General features: G+C 46.2%; 1 protein-coding gene across 1 annotated transcript in view; it reads right to left on the minus strand.

Moving 5' to 3' along the window:
• LOC135916833 (uncharacterized) overlaps positions 1-27,557 on the minus strand; it is a 166,042-nt gene that overhangs the window by 37,098 nt on the left and 101,387 nt on the right. The window contains exons 8-10 of the mRNA XM_070522027.1: positions 7,593-7,639; positions 6,681-6,719; positions 6,518-6,553 (exon numbers count right to left, since the gene is read on the minus strand). Of these exons, the coding sequence (XP_070378128.1) occupies positions 6,518-6,553; positions 6,681-6,719; positions 7,593-7,639 (122 nt within the window). The remainder of the gene's footprint in view (positions 1-6,517; positions 6,554-6,680; positions 6,720-7,592; positions 7,640-27,557) is intronic.

Below are 27,557 nucleotides of genomic sequence, written 5' to 3' on the forward strand. Positions count from 1 at the left end.
AAAGGCCTCTCCCATATTTCTCCAACAACCCCGGTCATGTACTAATTGTGGCCATGCCGTCCCTGCAAACTTCTTAATCTCATCCGCCCACCTAACTTTCTGCCGCCCCCTGCTGCGCTTCCCTTCCCTTGGAATCCAGTCCGTAACCCCTAATGACCATCGGTTATCTTCCCTCCACATTACATGCCCTGCCCATGCCCATTTCTTCTTCTTGATGTCAACTAAGATGTCATTACCTCGCGTTTGTTCCCTCACCCAATCTGCTATTTTCTTATCCCTTAACGTTACATCTATCGTTTTTCTTTCCATAGCTAGCGGCAGCTCAGCGACTAAAAAAACCAAAACGAGCACGGCGCCCGAAGACGCCAAAGAGAAACGCAAGGTGCCGCGGAGGGACCCCCTCTCGCCCCGCCCATAGCGGAGAGGAGAGGCGCAGCCCATTCAAGAAGCATTGAATGTTCAAGAAGCGATGGACGCTGAACCCACAGCTGACTGCAAGACGGCAGCAGCGGCACCGCAGACGTCAAATCAACAACAGCAACCGCCGCAAGAGGGCAAACTGGCAGCGATACTCGCAGCCATCAATCAGATTAACGAGAATCTCGACAATATGAATGCCAGGTTAGGGGTCTTCGAGGGTCAAATAAAGATCCTGTCAGTCAAGCACGAATGACTGGCGGCGAAGACAGCGACGATAACCGTGAAGAACAAGTTCGCAACGCTAAGGAAAGAACGCGCCAATAAAGTCAAGTAATCGATCGCGTACAAGGCGCGGTCGCATCAAAACGTCAAAGAAAGATGGCGCAGACGCCGAACAGTAAAAAGCAAATCCGCGGGGGGGAAACAACGATCATTTACCAATGGAATTGCAGGGGCATCCGCACCAAGGAAGCCAACTTACAACTTCACATAGATGGGCTCGACCAGTAACCGGATATGATCACGTTACAAGAGGCACACGGCAGACCCAGACTCCCGGGTTACGTGACCTACACGGATCCGACGGAAGGCGGGACGGCGTTACTGGTGCGCACCAACATAGCAGCCACCCAGCACCTCACGGGTCAAAAGGGCTGCGAACATACGCTAGTCGAGGCTCACACAAGGACTATTGGCAGTGCCGGAAACCTCTGTAATGAGCGCATGCTGCAGGCCGTCACAAAGGCAGTACGACTTTGAAACAACAGTGAGACAGGCGAAGAGGTTGGCGGGGAACAGGCCGCTCCTGGTCCTAGGCGACTTCAACGCCCCTAACACTACATGGGGTTACAAATACCAATCTAAACGAGGCAAGGCTCTAGCAAAGGCAATGGAGCACCAAGAAATCGCACTCCTTAATGAACCGGGCTTCGCCACCCGAAAGGGAAAGAGCGTCAACAGGGACACCACCCCGGACCTGTCGTGGATGGCGAGCTCCCTAGAAGTGGCCTGGCGGAACGAAGACGTAGACCTGGGCTCCGACCACAGCATCATAAGTGTAACGATCAAGGGACCAAGGTACCGGGCAGCCCTCGGCAAAGCCCGGATCACCGACTGGGACCGAATGCACAAGCACACGGACGAAGAAAACGAGACCTCCGGAGGAAACGCGGAGGAGGGCAGACATCAAACGTACGCAAAATGGGCGCGAGAACAAAAGATCGCGCTCGACAGATTTACTCAGGAAGTTGTGACAACGATGCAGACGCCCTTCGTCGACGCCAAACTAGCACACATGTGGGAGGCGCGGCACTCGCTCACGCGAAGATGGAAGCGTCAACGACGAAACAAGAAGCTCGTCAAACGCATCGCGCTCCTCAACAAACAGATCGCTGAATACGCAACCAATCTGTGCCGAGAGAACTGGATGAGTACGTGCGACGGGCTGCAGGGAAAGCTGTCGACGCGCAAGACCTGGTGCCTGCTGAGACACCTGATCAACCCGTTGAGCAACAAGACCGCAACCAACCGCAACCTCACCAAAGTTCTGAACGCTTACGATGGCAACGGCTAAAGGCTCATTGAAGACCTCAAGGCGATCTACCTCAAGACGGAGAGAGGGCGATTTCCGATACCGGAGGAGTATGGGGGACCGGAAAATCCGGCATTGGATGAACCGTACACCATCACGGAGTTATTAACAGCCATAGAAGAGAGTAATAAGACGAGCGCACCCGGAACGGACGCCATTGCATACAAGCTGCTCAATACCATGAGTGATGCGGCGGCACGCGGGCTCCTGGGTCACATCAACAGAACCTGGGAAAGCTCGAAGTGGCCCGCAGAATGGAAAGAGGCCGAGGTACGGTTCATACCTAAACCCGGCAAACCTCTGACCATCGAGAGCATGCGCCCCATCTCGCTCACGTCCTGTATGGGCAAGGTCATGGAACGCATGGTTCTCAGGAGACTTCAAGCACACCTGTACGAGACAAATCAGATGCCGGCGACCATGTATGGATTGCGCCAGCACCTGAGCACCCAAGACGTCTTGATCCAATTACACGAACTAGTGATTAAAAGAGCAACGAGGCACGCGTCCCGGGGTATTCTGGCTTTGGGCCTCAAAGGGGCCTTCGACAACGTGTCCCACGCCAGCGTGCTCGAGAACCTGCGCAAGACGGAGTGTGGCCGCAAGACCTACGGCTATATCAAAGCTTTCCTAACCAATAGAACAGCAACTATCCGGATAGGAAATGAACGGTCAGAGCCTGTGGAGCTCGGAGACAGGGGTACCCCACAGGGGTCTGTCCTGTCGCCTCTGCTTTTCAACCTAGCACTCCTGCCCCTGCCCGAACTACTCAATCAGATCGAGGGCGTGGACTACGCGTTCTATGTCGACGACATAACGGTGTGGACGAACCGCCCGGGTTCCGATGCCTGGGCGGAGGAAGCCCTGCAGAGAGCGGCAACGACCGTCCGCGAGTATGCCAGGACCTGTGGCCTGAGCTGCGCTCCACAGAAATCGGAGCTGCTCATGGTACAGCCCGGAAGACCAAAGAAAGAGCCGCCGCCGAACATAATCATCACCATCGACGGCACAGAGATCAAACCAATGCAGCAGATCCGGATACTGGGCCTGCTGTTGCGCAGCGACGGCAAGGCGCACGCAGCCGTCAACAAAATCAAGACCACATCCGAGCAAGTCCTGAGCATGATCCAGAGAGTCACCAACCGGAACAGAGGAATCAAAGAAGAAGACGCGCTGCGCCTGGTGCAGGCATTCGTCGTGTCACGCGTAACGTACTCCGCCCCGTACCTCCAGCTTGCGAAGGTGAACCGCGAAACGCTGAACACGACGATAAGGAAAGCAGTAAAACTCGCCATGGGCATTCCAGTCTACTCGTCAACGCAGAAGCTGCTGGAAATGGGTGCCCACAACACGGTGGAAGAGCTGGTGGAAGCACACCTATCCCACCAGAGGGTAAGGCTGAGCCGGACAGAGCACGGTCGGGCCGTCCTACGCAAGATAGGATGGCAAATTGAACAGCTACCGACAACGGAGCCGCTCCCCACAACGTGGAGAGACATTATTAACACCAAGCCCCTCCCCCGGAACATGCAGCCGGGGAGAAACAACGAGAGACGCTCTGCGCGGGCCAAGGCACTGGCTCGACAACTGGAAGAGGACCCCGAGGTCCTCTACGCGGACGCCCCGCTTCCCAAGCACGGAACCAGAGCAACGGCGGTCGTCACCACCATTGATAAACTGGTCAGAGGCGAGTCGATACAGACGACGAATACAGCCGAAGCAGAAGAAGTTGCCGTGGCTCTCGCACTCGCACAACCGGGAGTGAGGACCGTGGTCACAGACTCCCAGACCGCCTACGCAAGCTACCGCAAGGGGAACATCTCTTCCGCGGTACTAGCGATCCTCAACAAATGCAAATCACCGGGGCGGGCCGTTGAGCTCGTGTGGGTCCCGGCTCACTCGCAAGTGGAAGGCAACGCACTCGCCGACCACTATGCCCGAGAACTGTCGATCCGGGCTGAGGACGAGCCAGGGCTACCGCACCCCGTGACAAGCTACAAAGAAATCACGCAAATGTACAAAATCGGCAGATGTAGGCTTCCCCGTCCGCATCCGCAACTGAACAGAATGCAGCAAATGATCGTGCGACGCACGCAAGCGGGGTCGCTAGCGCATCCCGTGCTCTTGCGTAAGATGTTCCCAACAGAGCATGACACTTCGTGCCCTTTTTGCAGACGGTCAAAGGGCACTCTAGCACACATCCTTGCAGAGTGCACTAAGCTCAAGAACCCCCCACCATCCCTACCCCCACCCTCCCCAGTCCCAACCCCCCCGAGCGATGGGAGACCTTGTGGTCCAGCCCCGACCTACCGATCCAGCTCGCGCTGGCGGCTAGGGGCCAGGAACTGCTGGACGCATATGGGACCTGAGAAGAACGTTCCACCCCATCTGGTGCCAGCGTGCGCCAACCGTCACTAAGGGCTCAGCGCAAAGGTTGATTCTCTCTCTCTCCATAGCTCGTTGCGTCGTCCTCAATTTGAGTAGAACCCTTTTCGTAAGCCTCCAGGTTTCTGCCCCGTAGGTGAGCACTGGTAAGACACAGCTATTGTACACTTTTCTCTTGAGGGGTAATGGCAACCTGCTGTTCATGATCTGAGAATGCCTGCCAAACTCACCCCAGCCCATTTTTATTCTTCTGGTTATTTCCGTCTCATGATCTGGATCCGGCGTCACTACCTGCCATAAGTAGATGTATTCCCTTACCACTTCCATCGCCTCGCTACCCATTGTAAAATGCTGTTCTCTTCCGAGACGGTTAAACATTACTTTAGTTTTCTGCAGATTAATTTTTAGACCCACTCTTCTGCTTTGCCTTTCCAGGTCAGTGAGCATGCATTGCAGTTGGTCCCCTGAGTTACTAAACAAGGCAATATCATTAGCGAATCTCAAGTTACGAAGGTATTCTCCATTACCTTTTATCCCCAATTCTTCCCAATCCAGGTATCTGAATACCTCCTGTAAACAGGCTGTGAATAGCATTGGAGAGATCGTATCTCCCTGCCTGACGCCTTCCTTTATTGGGATTTTGTTGCTTTAGTTATGGAGGACTACGGTGGCTGTGGAGCCGCTATAGATATCTTTCTGTATTTTTACATACGGCTCGTCTACTCCCTGATTCCGCAATGCCTCCATGACTGCTGAGGTTCCGACAGAATAAAACGCTTTCTCGTAATCAATGAAAGCTATATATAAGGGTTGGTTATATTCCGCACATTTCTCTGTCGCCTGATTGATAGTGTGAATATGGTCTATGGTTGAGTAGCCTTTGCGGAATCCTGCCTGGTCCTTTGCTTGGCAGAAGTCTAAGGTGTTCCTGATTCTATTTGCGATTACCTTAGTAAATAGTTTGTAGGCAACTGACAGTAAGCTGATCGGTCTCCACTTTTCAAGTCTTTGGCGTCCCCTTTCTTATGGATAAGGATTATGTTAGCGTTATTCCAAGATTCCGGTACGCTCGTGGTGATGTCGCTTATTTTAGTTTTTTGGAGCTTTGTATCAAGAGACTATGGCTCCTGGTGAAAGTACGTGCCGTGCAATGTGCATATCTGTAGCGCAGACATTCCCACTGAAATTACGAGACGTAGGGTTGAAATCATTCAATATGCTGTTTTCTTTGCGAACATTCTTGCCACTACCTGAACGCGGCAAGGCAATAAGCATATGAGAACGTTTGTATACATTGCAAAAATTTTTTTCATTTAACGCGCAATATCAAGGCACCTAGAATAAATTGGCAAAATCACAAGGCAACATGTAACTGTTATATTGTTCGCGGTCATCACTGAATTAAATAGACTGATATACTCCAATACACATTTTAGCGCCAAATTTACCTCTAGTGATTTTTGTAAGAAACTATAGCTCGTCACACAAAGGAAAACGGTCTTGCTGCGCACAAGCATTACGGTCCAACGGCCGCGTCTCCAGAATGAATTATGGGTGGCATTGTTGCTTCCTGGTGCATGGGATAGGCCCATCGGCAAACCATCTCTATGGTCTATTGCCATTGTAGGCGATACTTGGGAAACTGTACACTTGCGAGATAGTTGGGGCTTCCTTTTCAAAACAGCTCCACTCGACACGCTCCGCACGAGAAAGCCTGTCTTCGTTTCATGTACGTCATGCGCAGCCGTTTCAAAAGTAGGCATGACCTCTTCACTTCAGCGAAGCTGGTGTGGCATCGCAGGTTTAGTGCTCGGCTGGTGGACCTACGGCCAGTGTTCTATTCATCTTGGAATCTATTCAAGTTACGACTTGCCGTACACGAACCATATATTTACAGAATAAACAGGGCACTAAGTAAACTGGTTCATTTCCGAATGGCTACATCTAAGGCCAGAAAATAGGAATGTAATCCTGGTATTAGTAGCTGCTAACGGCGTATGCCATATAGATAATCGACGCAGACTGGGGGAGGACATAGTTGGTGTATTGTGATATTTGCGGCAGAAAGAAGGCATGAGAGCGTTTATACTTGAATATTTACGAAACCATTGCTTCACTTACCCCCACCAGCTTCGTGACGAATTTGGTGACAGGAATCTGCAGAGAGAAAACCGAAAAAAAAAAACCATTTGCAAGGAAATATTTCTCGGCAACATTTTCTGTGACAAGCATCATTGAAGGCAAAATAAAACTCTCTGACAAAGTCACTCAGCTGGTTACTCACCGATGGATCCGTACAGAAGTCGGCATGCCCTCCGAGGCACTAGAAGTGCAGCGAATTATACATTGTTATAGAGTGAAACCCGAATTAAACAGTACTGTCGTATTTTAACGATATGAAGATAAAAAAGTGTCACAAACAAACCGAGTGTCACAAACTTCAACGTTTACATTTTGCAACGCATTTGTTTGATGAATTTGCCATTGTTATGCAATCTCTCCTGTTAATTGATCGAGATGTCCGAACACAATGCTCGCTTCCTTGAACATGTGGAGGAACTTCGCACATTGCCCCTGTGGCCATCTGCTGTACTTCGCCACAGTGCACCACCGTAACTTAACAGACATCATTTTCAGAAATATATATTCAACCATTCTCAGTTAGCAATGTTGAGAGCGTGCGTCTTTGTAATAGTGTGCGTATTTGCGACACCTATTCGCGATGTCGTTGCCGCCTTATTACAGAATCTTCCTCAGTATTAAAACTCGGCTATAACACAGCAAGAAAGTTACAGAAACACCGTAAATACGCGTATTATTAGAAGAGCATCTACTGTCGATGTTGCTAACTGAAAGGTGCTTTAATGTACGAATTTTAAAAATTCGGGAAATTGTGTTACCCGGGTGCATTGCGGTCATGCTCAACACGTGGCTGCAGAAGCAATGTTCGAAGTTCACGTAGGTAACATGTGACGACAACGAAATGTGCAATATTGAGTGAGATGCGAAGGCCGTCGCATGTTTTTAGCTATGCTTGCTGCTCTCTGTCACTATTTACGTCATTAACGGCCAAGCAGAAATGGACGTTGTTTTTGCACCGATACAGGTTATGTTACTCCTATAGTTATTAGGCACATGGCATATACCTAACACGCCGGTTTCTGTTCAAAAGCGAATAGAGAAGGCGAGCACTTACATCTCCGATATCGAACACATTGTTGAAGGTTATATTAATGCAACCACCTGCAGAAACGAAACCATAGCAAAAGCGCTTAATTAAGACTTGTTGATAGTACGTTGATATCAGATAGCACGTTGTAAATTACAACACAAATAAACTGGTCAGCCAAGCAATGTGCTCGCATAAGGTAAACATTAGGATGAAGATAAGTCACTGGTCCGTAAGACTGTACAGGGAAGCAAACTTGTTAAATACCAGGAGCCTGTTAGGCTTGACATGCGTGAGAGCTTTATAAACAAAGTAGATACTCGAGGTAGGTGAACTTTACTCCCATTAGTTAAATTAGGAACCAGCAACACAAGGGGAGAATAGGTGTGCCACAGGAAGGAGGAGTAGACCGGATGATTTCACCATGCCCCCATCCAGCGCCGTTTTGTATGCCTGTCGTCTATGTGGTCCGCTTTAATTTCTTGTTTTGCTCAACAAAAAGTGCATCCGGCCAAGTTTGCTACAATAATGACGATGGTCTATTCACTAACCTCAAACCTAATAAAGGCCACAATGTGTGCTGAGGTATGTAGCAGTAACAAGGTTTGCTCCATATATGGTGCTGTCCATGCATTAAGTAAATTCAAGTCATGTGCTGTGCACAACATGGGTTAGGTAAAAGACCTTCGCTAACAAGAAATCATTTTTCGTAGAAAACGTTGGAATAAGAATTGCACTGGCGTACAAAGCAAGCGTTTTAGCTCGGAACATTTAGGACCATGAACCCTTTCCAGCAGATATATGGATATGTGTAAGTCCGAATTCCCAGTATCTGTAGGGAAATAGAAAGGAATGTAAAGAGGAGCAGGATATAACTTCGTGCCACCTAACTATACAAGTACGTATTGATGTGAATGGTGTTATTTAGTAAGCGAAATAGTGGAAAATTCAAAAGTAAGGTGTGATTTGTGAAATGGTATAATCTGTAAGAATTGAAGTATAAAAGTAAACAAAATAATGGGCCACACGAGTGAACGCATTGCGCAGAAGCATTTGAGATATCAACCAGCTTTAGGAGAACTTGTGTGCCTAATAGCAGAGTGAGAAATTTTTCTATTAAAACACATCTTAACTTACAAGGTTGCATTGCACGTCTGTTCGCCGGGCTCAGAGAACGGTTGACGTTGCTGGTGCCAGCTAGTTAGCGAGTTAAATAGGAATACTTTCGGCTGTTGCGCTAGTAAACCACCTGTCTCGTTAGAGATAGGTGTGTGTGTAATAAACCTGATCAACGTGTATTCATCTTACTTGTGGTTGAACCAGACGAGCGTCCTTCCGACGACTGAAGAAGAAGCGCGATCGAAAGCCATAATAACGCCATGAATGTGGGTAACCGATTGCTGCAGCAAGATAGAGCGGCAAATGAGGAATTAGCACTCAGTTACCGTTGCTGTATTGAAGTGGGCGGGTCAACATCAAATGGGAAGTTATATACCAGTGCGCCTGCATGTAACCTTGCCCTGTTGTCGATTATATTGCTCACATGGAGCTGTTTTGAACCGCACGTGTCAAGGTTTCTTCGAGTGTTGTGGATGTGCGCATGTTTTTTCCGCCCATGACACATGTGGTTCGAGTTGCGCTGACGTGTAATGCTTCGAAGTGTTTCAATGTGTTCAATTTATTCATCTGCGTCCCTGCCCCTGAGCAGGTCTTCTCGCACTTCGCCATACTAAAACCTCTCTGTACCTTATTGCGTTAAGAAACCAGCTCTGAACACTGAAGTGATAGCAAACTTATTTTAATTTTATCAACTTTACGCAATTGCCAATTGCGCAAGCATAAAAAAAACTTTCTGCATAGAAAACTATAGTTGAGCACGCACACGCTTAGTACTTGAATACCCCTCCATAAAATCTCACGGCGCCATGTTCTTGAATTCTTCTTGACTTTCGCAGAACGTCAGGGTTGCTGAAGCCATTAATATATCAGAGGCTTATTGCATGGTCTTAGGAGGAAACTTTAGGCCAAGTGCTCCTATCTAAATACATGTAAAAGCAGAATTAGTCTTTCTCCGCAACCACTGCGCTAAGTTTGACGAGGTTTCTTGCGTCTAAAAGAAAAACTTATACTGACTTTTGGTTTCGAATTTTCGATTTACATAGTCAATTTTTGATCCAAAATAAGTAAAAAAAGTGAAAATTTTCAGAAAACGAAACAATCAAATTTACAACTTTGTAAGTCAGTAATAAGAAAATGATATCACAATTCTGTGAATTTCATCTTATAGTACATCTAAAGCGGAAAAAATTGATATGTTACGCATGAATCACTGAAAAAATTAGCAATATGAAAATATAACTTTTGCAGGCCCCTTGTACAGAACGTAACAAATTCATATAACTTATAGGTTGACATATCAAATTTGTCCACTTTGAATGATCTAATGGACGCCGTTTACAGAACCACGATATCTGTTTTCGTTGCAGAGCTATTATTTGTAAACTTCGTGCTTCTATGTTTTTTTTTTCAAACTGTCGAAATTTTGAAAAATCTGTTAAAAAAATTCAGGCCCTAAACGAACATTTTTCTTCCAGCAGTCACTATATTTTAGCTTTCTCTCTCAATTACAGCACATTTCATTAAAATTGGTCTAGGGGTTATCTCAGAAAAACGTTCTTGCGTTTAAGATGTATTTGAATAGGCCGCGTCGAAGTTTGGCGCAAGCTAAAGCTTCCCCTTAAGCAAGAAAGGCTGTTTTGTTAGCAAGCCATGTACGTGGGATACAAAGCACCAGATTATTCTCATGCAAGTAGCTACTCGTATGCCACACGGAAGTCTTGTCACACACGATCGGCTTTGCATTGATTGCATGTCTTTTAATTAACGGCTTGACGCTCGTATATGTGTACCGTCTATACGAAGGAATGGCAGTTGCGCACTTGCTTGTTTTGTTTGATAGCTTTGTTTTATTTCTTGCTAGTGAACTGTGTAGGACACTTTTCAATCTGTGATTCAATGTACGCTCCAGTATTCTAGGAATTTCTCGCGACCATTTTATTACTTTCACTACTAGACGCCTGCAATTAGTGGTATTGACATAATGACATGCACTCATATGTGCACTTACTCTAGCGACACACCGTAGGCGCGAGTTAACGTCCGTGCTAAGCAGCTAATGTGCCACCTTCAATTATCTACACTTCGTTTGACACGAAGCAGGCAACGCTGCGAAGCCTAGAGACGCAGTGCGGGCACAGAGGTTTCCCTGCGCGAATTTCTGAGTACAGTTGTTTTGTAGCGCAATCATTATGGGCTTCAAAAAGGAAAGAGAAAAAAAAAGTGAATGTATGCATACACACGTTCACAAATAGATCAGCCGACATTTATATAGTGCAACTCACGGTGGTCCCCTCAGAACAACCGTCACTTGCTCTTCGCTGCTCGAAGAGGTGGAGCTTCTGCCGAGTGAGCTTCTGAACAGCACTTTGCGATGTGGTGAATCACCCGCCGCGGTTGCTTAGCGGCTATGGGTATTGGGCTGCTAAGCACAAGGTCGCGGAGTGGAATTCCGGCCATGGTGGCCACATTTCTATGGGGGTGAAATGCGGCACTTGTGAGCGGCAGTCGCTGGAATTGGGAAATCTTTTGAATATCTATCTACGTTTCCACTGCAGTGCTGACGACTGCGTGGTCCCTGCTGTCACCGTCTTGCGCAGCCTTCTTCTGCGTGCAGCTGCACTCCTGTTTGCACGTGCTGCCTAACTGCGCTTCCCCCTAGGAGCCACTACACCTGCGTTGCCTGGCCTCAGGGCGACAAAAAGGATCTACGGGACTCTCGACTGCGGCTCTCCTGCCTGAACGTGCCGCCTCATTGCGCCTCCCCCTCAGCCCCACTGCGCCTGCGCTGCCTGGCTTGTAGGGGTATAAAAGGAACCGCTGAGACACTCGGTCCACTTGTGAGCGGCAGTCACTGGAATTAGGACGTCTTTTGAATATATATCTACCTTTCCACTGCAGGTTGGTATTTTTATGTTATTTCTTCCCGTTTTGTGCTTCTGCCTGCCCGTACAAAAATGAGTGTTGATTAACCATTGATATATTGTTGGGGAATTGTTGAAACAACGGACTTCAACAAATTTTCAAGAGCGATTGAGTTCACTCAATCCTTGCACAACGATATTACCGTTGAGTGTTCCCAATAAACAATTTATTGGGTACTTTGTGTTGATTTTTCTAGTTGTTCTTTTGTTGTGTAGCAGTTGAGTCCAGTATACAATAATTAGAAATCGCATATGAAGACATCCAAACATGTTTTGCGATGCGTTCCAACCTCATTCCTGTCACTTTGCGGCAGGTAGGTCCTTCTTTCGCCTCGCTTTCATAAATAGAAAATTATGTGTGACCGATGGGGTGGAATCGAACGTCGGCCGTCGAGCCCGGTACTCTAACCAATAGGCCACGAGCGCGCGCATATTCCTCTCATTCGAAAGCCAGTAAGCTCTGAATTGCTTGGCGTGTGCGCCGCGTGCCACTTCCTGGTGCTGTCGCTACAGCTGGCACTTTGAAGCGCCTAACTCCGGGACCGCCCCACTTTCGTAGCCATTTTCGCTACGTAAAAACCGCAACGTTAGATTAGATTCATGACCGCCCAAGTTCATAACGATTTATTTCTTCGCCGGTGTACAAATGCCATCGTCGTTTTAACATACACTGGATGACATAACGATTGGTACGACCCGAAATGAGCACGTTTCGGGGAGCAGAAGAATGCGAAATTCACTTGCAAACACGGTGACTACGCGCATGTGGAGTTCCCCAAAAGTAGACACGGCGGCAGCGCGGCCGGCGATAAGACAGGTGCCGACAGGCGACGAAGCTACCTTCGAGCATCGGACGCACTGTGGGAACCGTAGGATGCAAGCGCGCACACGCTAAAAACATACACGGGTGAGGTCTTCGAATTTCCTGCGACGTACCCTCTGTCCGTAAAGCAAATACAGTTTTTTGTCCAATGTCCGTGGTACTAGAGATCAAAGAATGAACGCGCTTTGAGATCGCAGCGCGCAGCCGCTATAACCATTGACTTCAAAGAGCTTCAGATTCAGCAACAGCCACAACAGTATCACAGCTAATCGCTGTATCTGCGGCTGCTCCCGTTTCTCGCCTTGCAAGAAGCACGCGATTTATTTGAGCCTCGCCGAACGGTCGTTTTATGTTCCAAGCCTGCAGGTCTCGTATGTTCAGTTAAGAACACCAAAGGGAAATGAAAGAAATACAGGTAACGGACTCTTATTGTAGCTTACTTGTCACCTCGTCATCTGCAAAGATCCTGCGAACTATTTTAAAAGCTTTATTTTTGTAAAAATAGCAAAACTAGTAGTAATTTTTATTTCTAGGTAGCGCGACAAACGTTAAGTTAGCGTTCGGGTGTGTATGTGTGCGCGCAAACGGGCGCAACCGAGCTTCGTTTTGCGCACACTTTTGCAACAGTACACATGGTTACCGCTAGTTTCGTATTCGCATTTTCTGGTCGCAGTATTTTTTGTTTACGCTATAAATTAGGTAGTTCTTAAAAATTTACGAAGGTTCGTTGATGAAAAATTATTGCTAATCAATTAGTGGTTCTTAAGTGCCATTATTTTGTGTTTGAAAGGTTTTTATAACTGAATACGATTGTGAAGCCATGTGAAGCAGTGAACGGCTGTCGGACTCAGTTATTCGGTTGCAGTTGTGCGGTGGTTCACGCCTCGTGCTTCTTGATGAAAGGATTTTCTTTTCGGACATCATGACGCACATTTCAGTGAAATGCTTTAACGACGATAAGTGGGACGTTTATCTGGTGAAGTGGTTGGCTCACCCAACAACTAGTCTTCTACTAATGTGCGAGCCTGACGGTTTTGATGAGTTGCGCGCCAGAGGCCATGATGCCTGTTGGAGAGAAGGCACCCCGAGACAGTCGCAGCCGCACTTCTGAAGATAGGTAAGTAATCTCGTTTTCTTGGACACGTAGCCTTCTTTTCTATTTTGACATTGACGAGCGTGACATGTTAAGCAAACGGTTCACTTTCTTTAACCACACTCGTACCGGAAGGCGGTGTTGCACGTCACGCTTACGCATTTCGTAACTATGGCGGCCGCCGTGGCAATTTGGGGCTCGAGGTCGTGGATACGATCCCTGCAGCGGCCGCATTCCAAAGGAGCGGAATGCAAAAATGCTCGTGCATTGTGCATTGTACGCACATAAAAATTTCCAGGAAGTCAAAATTAATACGGAGTCCCCAACCACGACGTGCCTCATAATCAGATCGTTGGTTTGGCACGTGGAACATCAGAATTATTTTTTTTTTCCGCAGTGGCTCATCGTATACCATACGGTTAGTGTGATCACCTTTTGTGCCGTGGCGGTTAAGCGCGCCTCGATTTAGGTTTCGGCTAATGATGCGGCGTACCGCGAAATATATTTCGCCTCCCTGGGATTTGCGGAGAACGGCCAACCGATTAGTCCACAGCTTCCGCGCGGTGACTACACGGATACACAGCGCAAATGAACAGAGGTGTGGTGACGTGGTCAAAGAACACAGCCGCCGACGGGCTCACCTTATCGTCTATCACCGCCAAAACTACCGCAGTAAGCATCTTTATCTAGCGCGGCGGGTTGCCGTTGAAGGCGTACTGTACAATTTTAATAAGCGATAACCGAAACATGCCACCGTTCTCTGCTGCCTCTTTGAGTTGGATTGGATTGAATAACTTTAATGAGAGGTCCTGCGAGCTACGGGACGCAAGGTCCTATAGAGCGGGCTACTCCCACGTTGGGACCGGGAGTTGTAACTCCCTGGCCGCATCGTGGGCTCGCTGGACGGCCCATAGCTGCTCCGACAGGTCCGTGCTGCGTAATGCTTCTTGTAGCCTGGCGGAGTCTTGATCCTTGTTTGCGTGGGTCCGACCACACGGCCAGAGCAAGTGATGTACGTCTAGTGTGCTATGGCAATTTTCGCAATATGATGTTTTGTATAGGTCAGTCATGTAGTGATGTAGTCTGTTCTGCGTGGGGTACGTGTTTGTTTGAAGCATTCTGAACGTGAGGGCTTGAGGCCTGGTGAGCTTATTGTGAGGTGTGCTGTATATTCTGCGGTCTAGATAAAAGTGCTTTGTTATCTCGTTATATGTGGAGGGAGGGTCCCGATTCTCGCTGGGATGGTCACGACCAGAATAGGCGGCGTCGCGGAGGGTTAGGTCTCGCGCGCTCCTGTGAGCCATCTCATTGAGATTGCGAGGGGCGTCCTCGATATCTCCGAGGTGTGCCGGGAACCAGCAGATGGTGTGATGCTGCAGCGGTGCGGATCTGTTGATTATTTGTAGAGCTTGGCTTGCAATTGCTCCTTTCTGAAAGGCTTTGACAGCCGAGCGTGAATCGCTGTAGACGTGGGTGGTGGTCGGGTCTGTGAGCGCGAGTGCGATAGCGACCTGTTCTGATATCTCGGACTTGTGGGTCTTGACTGTGAGAGCGTTTGTGACTTGACCTTGCGTATTGATCGTGGTGGCAACGAAAGCCTTCCTGGTCGGGTATTGTGCCGCGTCTACGAAACAGGCTAAGATCTTCTTATCACGTATTTCGCGCAGGATGAACGATCCGCGTGCCAGCCTTCTGGGTTGATGGTGCGCCGGGTTCATGTTCCGTGGGAGTGGGCGAACCGTGTAGGAGTTGCGTGTGTCCGTCGGAACGCTTCGATATAGTTTCTCCATTACTGTGGTGTCATGACCTAGTTTGGCTAGGATTTCTCTACCTGGTTTGGTTCCAGAGAGTCTTGTCCATTGAGCCCGTTCTTGAGCTTCGGCGATTTCTTCAAGTGTATTGTGCACCCCCAGTTGCAGCAGGAGCTCTGTCTCGGTGTTCTTGGGGATTCCCAGCGCTAGTTTGACTAGCTTCCTCAGTTGTACATTGAGTTTTTCTTTCTCCGCTACCTTCCATCTGTGCATGGCCGCCTCGTAGGTGAAGTGGCATAGCGCAAAGGCGTGTGTTAGCTTGAGCAGATTTTCCTCCTTAAGGCCGTGTTGTCTGTTTGCCACGCGTCGTATGAGATTTAAGGCATTATTCGACTTCGTCACGATCTTCTCCACTGTCGCGGCGTTAGAGCCGTTGCTCTCAATGAGCATTCCAAGGACTCTGATTTTGCTGACGTGTGGAATGGTTCCTCCGTCTTTTGTTCTGAGAGTAATGGAATGTGCGTCTCTGATTTCGTTCTTTGGCTTGGGACCGCTTCTCGATGGTTTGTAGACGAGGAGCTCCGACTTCGCAGGCGAACACCGCAGGCCGGTGGGAGCAAGGTATTCCTCGATCGCGTCGATCGCTTGCTGCAGAGCGCTTTCAATTGATCCCAGGCTACCTCCGGGGACCCAAAGCGTTACGTCATCTGCGTATATCGTGTATCTGACGTTCTCGATTAGATCCAGTTTCTTGCCTAGGCCGGCTAGCGCAAGATTAAAAAGCGTCGGAGAGATGACTGAACCTTGCGGTGTGCCCTTGCCACCGAGTTTGTATTTCTGGGACTTGATTTCCCCTAGACGGAGGGTGGCCGTTCTGTCGCTCAGGAACGATTTTGTGTAAGCGTAGAGTCTCGTGCCGAGGTCGAGGTTGGAAATCGTGTCGAGTATGTAGTCATGTGATAAGTTATCGAATGCCTTTTCGAGGTCTAGCCCTAGGATTACTCTCGCGTCTCTCGTGTCTGCGTCAATGATCTCATGCTTGAGGAGCTTCATGGCGTCTTGGGTGGATAGTCCGGGTCTAAAGCCGATCATTGCTGCGGGGTAGACATCTGTTTCTTCGAGATGCCTCGAGAGCCTGTTTAGAACCGCGTGCTCGGCTACCTTGCCGACGCAAGACGTCAGCGAGATAGGTCTGAGGTTATTGATGTTGGGCGCCTTGCCAGGCTTTGGGATGAGCACGATAAGGGCCGTTTTCCAATCTTCGGGTAGGGCTCCATTCCTCCAGATTTTGTTGATTTCCTCTGTGAGTGTTTCGATGGAGGTTTCGTCGAGGTTTCTAAGTGCCTTGTTAGTTACGCCGTCCGGCCCCGGCGCTGACTTGCTGTTTAGGTTCTGAAGCGCTGTGCGTATCTCTTCGGTTGAGAATTCCCGATCTAGCTCTGGGTTGGCTTTGCCGCGATATGCTTCGGCGGTCGTGCCTCTAGCATTTTTGGCCAGAGGCAGGTACTTGTCGGCGAGACGGTCAATGAGCTCATTTTCAGTGGTAGTTTTGAGTTCCTCGTGCATGATCCTGTTCAGCGTACGACCCTGGTCCGCTTTGGTTCTGGTTCTGTCTAAAAGATGCTTGAGCAGTTGCCACGTCGTCCGGCTGTTGATGCGGCCGCCCGCGGCGTCGCACACCTCGTTCCATTGCTGGTTAGATAGTTGCGCGCAATATTCTGCAATCAGCCGGTTGAGGGAAGAAATTCTTTTCCTCAGCCGTCGATTGTGTCTTTGTTCTTTCCATCTCTTGGTGAGCGATTGTTTGGCTTCGAGCATGTGAGCCAGTCGGCTGTCCATGCTTTGAACGGGGAGATCTGTCTCTATTTCCTTCGTGGCCGCCTTAATGTCGGCCTTTAGTTGCGACGTCCATTGTTCAATTGATTCATTGCCTGTTCGGCGTTCGCGTCTGAACTCGCGGAACTTGTCCCAGTCGACGTACGTCATTTTTCTGGGTTCTCTGGATGGGGTGTCAATCGCTGTCTCAACAATGTGATGATCGCTGCCCAAATCCTCGAAGAGGTTGTTCCACTGATAGTTTGGAACGTTGCGGACGAAAGTGAGATCTGGCGTTGTGTCGCGGTTGACCGAGTTACCCGTTCTTGTGGGGTACGCGGCGTTCGTGATGAGCGTTAGGTCAAGTTCATCGGCGTCGTTTAGTAAGTACTTCCCCTTGGCACTGCTGGCGACGTATCCCCAGGCCGTGTTAGGGGCGTTGAAGTCCCCGGCCACGATCATGGGGTTGTCGAAGGCACGGTTGCGGGCGAGCTGGAGTATTTGCCTAAATTTTTGTGCTCTGTGCTTGGGGCTGCTGTAAACGTTTAGGATGAATATGCTCTTGGCGTTCTTGGCTCTAGGGAAGACTTCCGTGAGAATGAATTCGCAATTGCTGTGGTCGTGATTAATTTTGTGCGTCTTGTGAGCTAGCTTGTTGCTGAACAACGTGGCGATACCTCTACATTTGTGTTGCGGTGTCGTTGCGGTCACGTCATAGCCGGATAGCGAGGGTGTAGCGGTATTTGTCTCTTGTAGGAGAATGACTTGGGGTTTGTCTTTTTTGGCTCGAATGTATTGTTGCAGGGGGGCCTTTTTGCGGACGTAGCCCCTACAATTCCATTGCCAAAGGCGAAACGTTTCAGTTGGCACAGCCATCTTTGTTGTTGGCGTGCGGTGGCCTTTGTGAGGCCACGTTGTTGCTTTGTCTATCGAGCGGCAACGCCCGAGTAGACTGTGACGTCACAGACGGGTGGTCTGCCATTTCTAGCGCGTTGAGCCTTGCCCCATGGATGTTGATCGTCTCCATCATGTGATTGATTTGTAACGTTATCCTGTCGTAACCTTCCTTGAGGGTCCCTACCGTCGTCGCAAGTTTGTCTTGTCCTTCCTTCATTGACGCGATGGTAGTTGCAAGTCCGCCTAGCAGGTCCTTGATTTCCTTAATGTCACTGTCCGTGCCCGATGGATGTGTGTTTGTCACGGCTTTTCTCTTATGCGGATTACGCGTGGATTCCGCGATCGGTACCTCTACTACCATGGCTTCTGATGGGGCTTCGGTTTGATGAGAGTCGGAGGGTGGTGGCGTTTTGAGTTGTCTGATTTCCTCGACGAGTTGCGTGATTGTTTGCCTTAACTCTTTGTTTTCGTGTTCTAGTCTCTTAATCGTATTAGCTATTTCTACTTGCTCTGGCCGATCCGAATGTGTGTTGTTTCCAGAAGCGAAAGGAGCGCCAATCGGCGCGTTGTCGCCTCGAGCTAAGCGTCGCACTCGAGCACCGTTTGCGCGGTGAACAATGACGCGTGCATGAAGCTAGCTCACTGCGCGGACACTACCGCGCAAAACGCGCAAGGGCGTGTACGCGACGTTCTGCACACAAATCGCGCGGGATGATCGGAGCCACGCCGGAGCGGCTAGCTTCAAAGAAGCGGTACATGTTCTCACTCGTACAGGCACGCTCACGCTCGCATCGCTCGGCGTATGTTTAGGTCATTCCTTCTACTGGACTTCTGCCCAAAGATTCGATATCTGTTTGGTATGGGCTATGCACTGTCGCGTGGTCTTTGGTTCTGCGAGAGAGCCGGGAATATTTTCCCCACTGTGAAACATCGCTGTGCGTGTTTTAGCTGACATTTACCGTAGCAACCCATTCCTTCCTTTTCTCGACGGCACTCGTAAAGAGTCGCAAATTTTTACTTGCCAGTATAGTGTGTACTTCTATTTCGTGCGTAGTTACATGCAGTGTGTGGCAGATTCTTAACCCGCACAATCTCATTTTCTGTCCACATTCCCTTCTCACAGGTTACGTATGCAGTATATTCCCAGATGTTAAAGTGTTCTACGCCGAAAGCACCTTGGCGTCGTGCAAGAGACACCCGTTGATATGTGGCTGATTCACTAGCAAGCTCGCATCTCTGTTGCCATTCTCCATCAAGTGGGATTTTCAACTATTTTTTGTGTTGCTCTGTGGTGTACTAGCTGCCGCATGGACGCTGTGAAGGCTTACTTTCGATTTGCTCTGGCGTTTAGTAGTAAAGGATGGGCTACCTTTTGAGGGGAGGTATTTACTTTTGTTTGTGAGAATGTTTACTAGCCTAACCAAGTGATACGTGTGTACTGTAAACAGCAGCACGAACAGAGGCGGGCGATGAAATAGGTAGGAGCACACACGAGCGCAAGCTCTACTAAAGGTTTGCTTTTTATGACAAAGGTATTAAACACACTGGTCAACTTGACAAAGGTAAAAATCCGTGCATACGTGGCAGAAACAGCCACGTGCGACAAGAAAAAAATATGAAGCCATGTCATGTAGAATAAACGTGCGTGAAAAACGAGAACTATCGGTCAAATCTATTGAAAAAGCGAAAGATTTGTCCGATAGGTGATACTACCCAACGGGAAATACTCTTTTGAGAACAACTTTTTCCCACTAAGGGCAACAGATAACTTGGTTATGCAATTGTTTCGTTTGTGATCAATAAATATTGCTTCTGGAACTCCTCTGGTGTTGCGGTATAGAGCAGAAAGAACGATTGTTTCATGACAAAGACCAGAACACAAGAGGACTTATGGAAGCATTATTTATTGATCACGAAGAAATATTCGTAAGCAAGATTTCTGTGACCCTTAGTGGGAAAGAGTTGCTGCAGTACTTCTCGTTAATATCACTTACAGGAGAAACCTTTCAGTTTTCATGTTTTTGTTAGTTTTTGACACACATGTTTATTCTACAGGACGTATTTCGGTCCTTTTTCGTTGTGCCGGGCTGTGTATGCTGCGCATCCATGGCTTTTTCTTTGTGAAGTTGGCCAGTGTGTTTAAAATCATCGTCTTCACGAATAAACTTCTACTTGAGTCAGTGTTCATGTGTGTTCCTACCTTAATTCATCCTTCTCGTCTCTGTTTGGGTGGTTGTGAAATATAAATGTACAAAGAATTGGCGAAGTGTCCATAGAATTGATACAAGAAGTTATTTGCGCTGTTTATTTCAGGAAGAACGCTATAGGGTCTTTTCTTCTCTTTGTTATTGACACTGAGTACATTTTTCTAGTTCAAATTCAAGGAGTCCCCTGAGGAAGCCAATAAAAGTGATGGTAACTCTCTTTGTGTGTAAGATTTATGAATTTCATCCATTCAAGGCATGACATGGCACATGCCTGATTGTAGGTTGCAAGCATTCGAGGTAAGATGTACTATTCGGTTCTCATGACGCTTCTTTGTACTGAGCTGCATTCTCCAGGCACATGAACCTTTTTATGCTCTAAGTGCATGCGTTCTTTTTCTATATGTTGGAGCGAAAATTGTAAACTTAAATATGCATATATATCATTTTCCTTGTAATCTTTTTCAACGTGGGTGCTGTAGCTCCCTCTGTCTTTCAGTTACTCAGGGTGTCTACCAACCGGGAAAACCGGGAAAACCGGGAATTCTCAGGGAATTTGAACAGTCTGGAAAACTCAGGGAAAACTCAGGGAATTTGTGCTTCCATCAGGGAAAATTAGGTGTAACTTTATTGAAAGGGAACGAAAGTCGTGTTAATGCTGGCTCCAGTAACAGAGGAATCGCAACGAATCATTATTGACGCCGTGTCATCGGCACGATGTATTGCCAGAGTAGTTAACGACCGATTTTCTAGACGCCCGATTTTTCGGACATGCCCGATAATTTGCACGGTTTTGCGGCACCAACACGTACTCCATATAGTCAATGTATATTGCCCCGACTTCAGGTCTGAAGTGGCATTAATCAAGGCCGCCACGGCCGCTATTTTGATTATCTCGCCGCCTCGAACCGGCACTCTCGCAGGCAAATCGGCAAATCCGTAACCACCACCGCGGCAACGTCAGGCCTAGCTGCTTCTATGGTCGCTATTAAGCTTCTTGCCGTGCGGTGCCGTGTTTTTCATTGAAAGAATTGGCTCTATCACCAATGGCACCGACTCCTCCTTTGTAATCCTAGCGATTGGCTTTGAAGCTCGCAGAGCACAGCGCGTTGCGTAATGCCAGTCTGCGAAAGTGAGCTTCGCCTCGGTACACCAGTGTTAGGCGGTGAAGCATAACAAGCGTGGGAAGGGGGTAATTGTCGCGGGACACAGTATACATTACTTAATTACTCATGCGCGCACGTCGTCTTCTGTCATAGTACAAGCCCTGATATGCCTAAAAAGCGTACTGGCAGGCCTTCAGAGCTTTTTCAGTCGTGCCTGTGGTAATTTTAGCCCTTAAAGGCAGTTAAAGACATGCATTAATTTTTTTCAGACTGCCCGTTTTTTTTTCATTTTTTTTTGCGGCCCCTCGGAAGTCCAAGAAATGAAATGTTGACTGTACAACTGACCAAGAGGATGCTTCAGATGATCCATGTGGTGAAAGCGTGGTAGAAGGAGGATGACAACAGAAAGGACCGACGCACTGAGGAATTAACGGGAAAGGAAGGGTGCCGCCACCTTTTTGAAGGAGCTTGAGCTAAAAAAACTAAGTGATGGCTGATGCTGAGACACAGGTGTCCCTCATCCAAACCAAAATAAATTGTTTACGCAGTGAAACCCAACACTGAGATGTTGTGTACGGGCTCAGAGTATGTCAGGACAGTTGAGGTTGACTTCCCAGCTGCTGAGAGAGAACCTTAGTTGTGACAAAGTTCAGGACCTCATACAGATGAGCTTGCTATCAGTTGATAGAAATAGCTGATATTAAAAAAATATTTACTTTTGTATGCATCTCCTTTTCATTCGTATTTGAAAATGTTCGACTCAATTTGGAATGGGCTTTACTATTTCTTTCGCTGTGCATTTTACTAACACCTTCATTCTGTTTTCTTTTTAAATAAAATATATATTACTCCTTACTATTCAAACTGGATTAAGTCATTTTTTTTGTTTCAGCATGCTTACTAGAGAGTGACAGCATCGGGCAACGTGGTGTCAGCCTGTCTTGACATAAAACAAAGATCTGACTCATTCAGGGAATTTCGCAAAGGTGCTCAGGGAAAACCTGGAAAACTCAGGGAATTTAGAAATGTCAACTTGGTAGACACCCTGGTTACTACTCTGTCCCACTTTTTATGCAACCTTTATGTATTTTATGCAGCAAAATTCTGGTGCTATTTAATAACATTTTATCTGTGAAATTGAGGTAATTGGTGTTTTGTATATGCATTTATTGGCGTTTTTCACTGTCTCAGCAATCTGGCTGTCGAGTCATTGGAACCTTTCCTCATACTTTATGACTATTTCTGGGGTGCTTGATACTGAAAGTGCAGGTGACCATTTATTTGGCTGTTTGGAATTCTGTTAGCCATGTGTTACTACCAATTTTCTGTGCTAAATAATTATTTTTTCTCTTATCGTTCAAGGTATTAGCCTTTCCTTATCTCTTTATTGACTGAGGTAGCACTTAGTTGCTGGGTATAGGAAAAAAAGGCCCCCAAAAGTGCTTTATTTAGCTTTGTGCAAGTCCAGAAAGATTACCTGAAAATGAGCTCACTAAATTGAGGAAATGCCACTAACGAACTCTTCTGTACCCCAAATTAACATAATCAAATGGTGTACTGTTGGTTCTTGACTTGTGCCAGGGAGATAAGCTGCTTTCATTACACAAAAGCTTTACAAGTTTATTTCTGAAGAAAGCAATCCTGGCTTGTCAGAAACACGATTCAGGTGTTCATCATGCCCGACAACTTTATAAATGATGTCTCGTCAAATAATAGCTAAGTTGAGTGAGGTTACTTTATAAAATAATTGGGCAACATGAAAATATATATATATCGAAGACAAAGATCAGGCAAGTCTACTTTGGTACTTCATTAAATTTTAATCGTGGTGAAAGACGTGTGCTAAAGGTTGTATGTATTTACGTGAAGTAATTTGTTTCAAGTTGGTTATTTTGCCTTCTCACAGTCAGCCGTAGCTCTTCCTGTGATGTGTTAGTGTGCGCAACATTTTAATGTAACATATTCAGATGTCTTTTGTGTATTCGCATGCAAGCAGCTCCAAGTGTTCATGTGTTCAAAGTTGGTTGTTACAAGGGTATGCTTAAGCCCTGCCTTTTGAGTCGCTTTGCCTTCTAGTCATAAACTTAAGTCGAAAGTGAAGAGCACAGTAGTCGTTTTGATTGGATTCATATGTATAGGTTTTTTCAGATTATTTACACTGCTAGAGTGCTGTAGGTACTAGCCTATGTCTCCAGGTTCGATGTAGTGGTGCCTTATGTACTGTAATAATGTTTCACGTGTACGCATCTTTAGTGTAAATAAAGGTACTTCAAGTTGATCTGTCTCTCCTTTGATTTTGTTTACGAGCAGGCACCGAGGCATGCAAGTGTGAACAGCGAAGCAATTTCAATATATGAATAAAAATACACTAGCCCAACGAAACGTCAATCTTATTTCAATGGTGACTTCTAAAATCTCAATGGCATCTCAACTGTGCCACAATATGCTTTTCAATGCTGTGGAAATAACTCAACAACAAGTCAACAGAACTACCACAACGTTAGTTCAACGCAGAATCAATGGCAACTTAACAACCATTCAACTAAACAAACACAACGGGCCGTCTAAGCACAATGGACTTTCAATGGTAACTTAACACTTATTCAACATTGAGGTACCCAATGGTGTTTCAATTCGATTTCAGTGGCCAATATTCAAGAGTGCTCAACACTCAACCCAACAATTCTCCAACATACTCTCAATAATTCGTCAATAAAAAACTCAACATTGACCAACAATATTTCAATGCCTTCTCAATAATTTTTTTTGTACGGGTGCGGCTGCTGCTCACTAGTGTTTCTTTGGTTATTGCCTGTGCTATATAACATGCCTTCAAATGCTGCATTGGTTAAAAAATTGAGAAACTTGAATCACTCCTTAATAACAAACTTGATAACCTCGTTGATGAACTTGCTTCTAAAATGGCAAAACAGCTTGATGACCAGGGTCTTGCTAATCTTACATCTCCGGCTGACAGTGTGCATCACATGAATGACAAGTACGATAAAGTGCAGACAACTGTCAATTAATTGCTAAATTTAAACAAAGATTTGAGGGCCGAAAACGAAGCGCTCGCCGGGAGGATTGTAGCAATGGAACAATACAGCCGGTTAAGTAACATTGAAATCAAAGGCATCCCCTGTACACAGGGCGAAGAATGCGCTGTCATGTTGAACGCAATCGCAGAAGTTGTTGAATGCCCCGTTTCATCGACAACCATAGACGCAGTTCATCGTGTCGCCAGCAAGACACCAGGAAAAGGCATCGTCGCCCTTTTTTGTTCGCGTGACAAGAAAAACGAATTTCTTCGGAAAGCTCGAAAATTACTTTGCGTACGTCCTGATAGGTCTGACAGGAAGCAAGAATAGCGCTATTTACGGCAATGAACACCTGACCGTTGACAACAAACGACTATTCAGCAAAGCGCTGGCTTTCAAAAAAGAAATGAAATGGCGTTACCTTTGGACTGAGAACTGCCATATCAAGGCGCGCAGGACTGATGACAGCAGGGTCTTCAGAATAAGTGCCGAGTCAGATCTGCGCACCTTCACGTAGATATCAATCGCAACATTTTTCATTTTCGTAATCTGTTCTTGACAACATTCCTCTATGGCATTGCTCTCAACAGTAAAAACAAAATCGTTGCTCACTTGTTCTAACTACTCATTACTAGCCATCAACGCGCGAAGTTTATGCAAAGCCAAGATAGCTTTACTGCCTTTATTGATTCACTTGGTCATTCCTTTTCATTTTTGTGCATTTCCGAAACTTAGCATGACTCTTCTGATGGTAATTTTTATGGTTTTTGGGTGTTCCATTTCGAATACGTTTCGGCTATCTTCATATAATCGAAAATCAAGTACGAATGTAGGCTTGACCTGCGTTTAAGCGTATCTAAATGTGATTCAGTGTGGATCGAAACTAACCTGTCGCCTTCTAGTAATCGCAATGGTCTAACCATTGGTTGCGTCTATCGCTCCCCATCTTCATCTATTCCTGATTTCTTGCACAACCTTTCCACAATTCGTCATAAAGCTTCAGATGAAAATAAACAGATTTTAATAGCTGGTGACATTAACATCATTTTACTCGATACTGATAATAGTTCAGTAATGTCATATAGCGATTGTTTTGTTGGATTCTGGCTTGAGTCTTTAATTACTTCTCATACTAGATTTCCGCTTCTGAAACTAATACTCTTCTTGATGACGCCTTAAAGCAATAGCACACCATATCCAAGTGCGGGTGTCATTGACTTGTCTATCACAGATCATCTTCCCATTTTCGTTACCTTTGTTAAAGAAAAAACCTTACTACGACGCTAGTTACTTCCCATCCAGGTTCGACCGGGATAACTTTGTTAATACAATAAATAGTACCAACTGCTCATCAATTAGTACTCTATGTGATCCTGACGAGGCAGTCGAAAAATTCTGCTCATTATTTTTCAAAGCTGCATTCGCTAGCACTACAACGGTGAAATGCAAAAAAAAGTTTAAATGCCCACGTAATCCCTGGATAAGAAAAGGTTTGTGAACCAGCATGCGTAAAAAATAATTTTTACAGGAAGACTTAAAAACAGCTGTTCAATGTGAATCTAGCACATCGCTATAAAAGATACGGTACCATGCTGAACAACCTACTCAAAAAATCAAACTGCTTTATTATGAGAAAGAATTCTGCAAAGCTAAAAATAATCCTAAGGAACAATGGCAACTTTTCAACGATTTTTCGAATGCACCCCAGGCTAGCCGAACCATTCATAACATGACATAAACGTGACACTTGCACTGCCTCGTCTTGCATAGCTAACTCATTCAGTGATTACTTCCATGAAATGTACAGCAATAGACCGATAGCCTCTTCCTATCCATATAACCGTTGCATTCATGCATTCTTTCTTTTTCCCGTCACAGCCGATGAGGCCTGTTCTGCTATTTTAAAACTAAAAAAACACTTGCCCTGGTATAGATAATGTCTCTGCCTATCACATAAACTTCTTGCCCCTTGCATTGCGGGAACACTAAGCAGAATTATTAATCTAATTTTTAAAGGCAGTACCTTTCCTAGTTCGCTTAAGAAGGCAAAAGTGATTCCTGTGTTTAAACAAGGTGATAAATCTCGTGCGTCTAATTGTCGCCCAATCTCTACTTTGTCCTCCATCAGTAAACTTATCGAGAAATTATTTCTGAAACGTATAAACAGTTACCTAACAAAGCTTAAGTTGTTCAAATCTTGCTAATTCGGTTTCCGCCATGGCAGTTCGACGAGCGTAGCTCTTATTGCCTTAACCGATTACATAAGGTGTTCTATTGACAATGGTGAATTTGTTGGCTCAGTATTTTTTGATTTTATTAAAGCTTTCGACACTGTGAATTATACCATTTTATTGGACAAGCTAAAATCTTTAGGTATAACACGTCCAGCTTTAACTTTTCTTAAAGATTACTTACATGACCGTGAGCAAACAGTCTGTGTAGGGGGCGCTTATTCAGAGTCGAAAGTTGTAAATTGAGGGGTACCACAGGGCTAAATACTGGGACCCTTGTTGTTTTGCATTTACATTAACGACTTACCCGATGTTCTTGACCTTTCTAATGCCATTTTATATACTGATGATACCACTATTTCCATGTCTGATAACTCTTTAGCAACGTTACTCCTTATTAAACTGAACAATGAGCTAGCGAAAGTTGTTGAATGGTGTCACTTAAATCATTTAATTTTAAACCCTCTCAAAAGTCAGGTCATGTTATTTAAAACAAAGCAGAAGATTGTGCCGTTTTCCCCCGAGTAACTCTAGACACTCACCTTATTCCAGCAGCGGACTGTGTTTTGTTCCATGGCATAAAATTAGATTCTCACTTGAAATTTACTAATCATATTGCGTTTATTAAACAGAAGACAGCTTTCGGCATAAGAGCTCTCATAAAATCACGTGCGTTCTTTTCAGAACACGTTTTATTATTTTTTTACTTTGCGTTCATTCATAATCATATCACCTATCGTATTGCTTCCTGAGGGAAATACGTATAACTGCCACCTCTCGTCTATTCAACACATACAGAACCAGGCTATTCGCATAATCACCAACAGTTCCTTTTACTCAAATGCACTCCCACTACTCAAGGCAAACTTTATGCTACCTGTATCTGGCTTGTTTAAGTATCATCTAAATGTTTTCTTTTTTTAAGTTACTTAACAAACAGCTTCCTTACGATATTGTGGACAACAAATTACTCACTAATACCAACAACACTAGG

The sequence above is a fragment of the Dermacentor albipictus genome, chromosome 7 (genome assembly GCF_038994185.2).
Source record: "Dermacentor albipictus isolate Rhodes 1998 colony chromosome 7, USDA_Dalb.pri_finalv2, whole genome shotgun sequence".
Classification (NCBI taxonomy): domain Eukaryota; kingdom Metazoa; phylum Arthropoda; class Arachnida; order Ixodida; family Ixodidae; genus Dermacentor; species Dermacentor albipictus.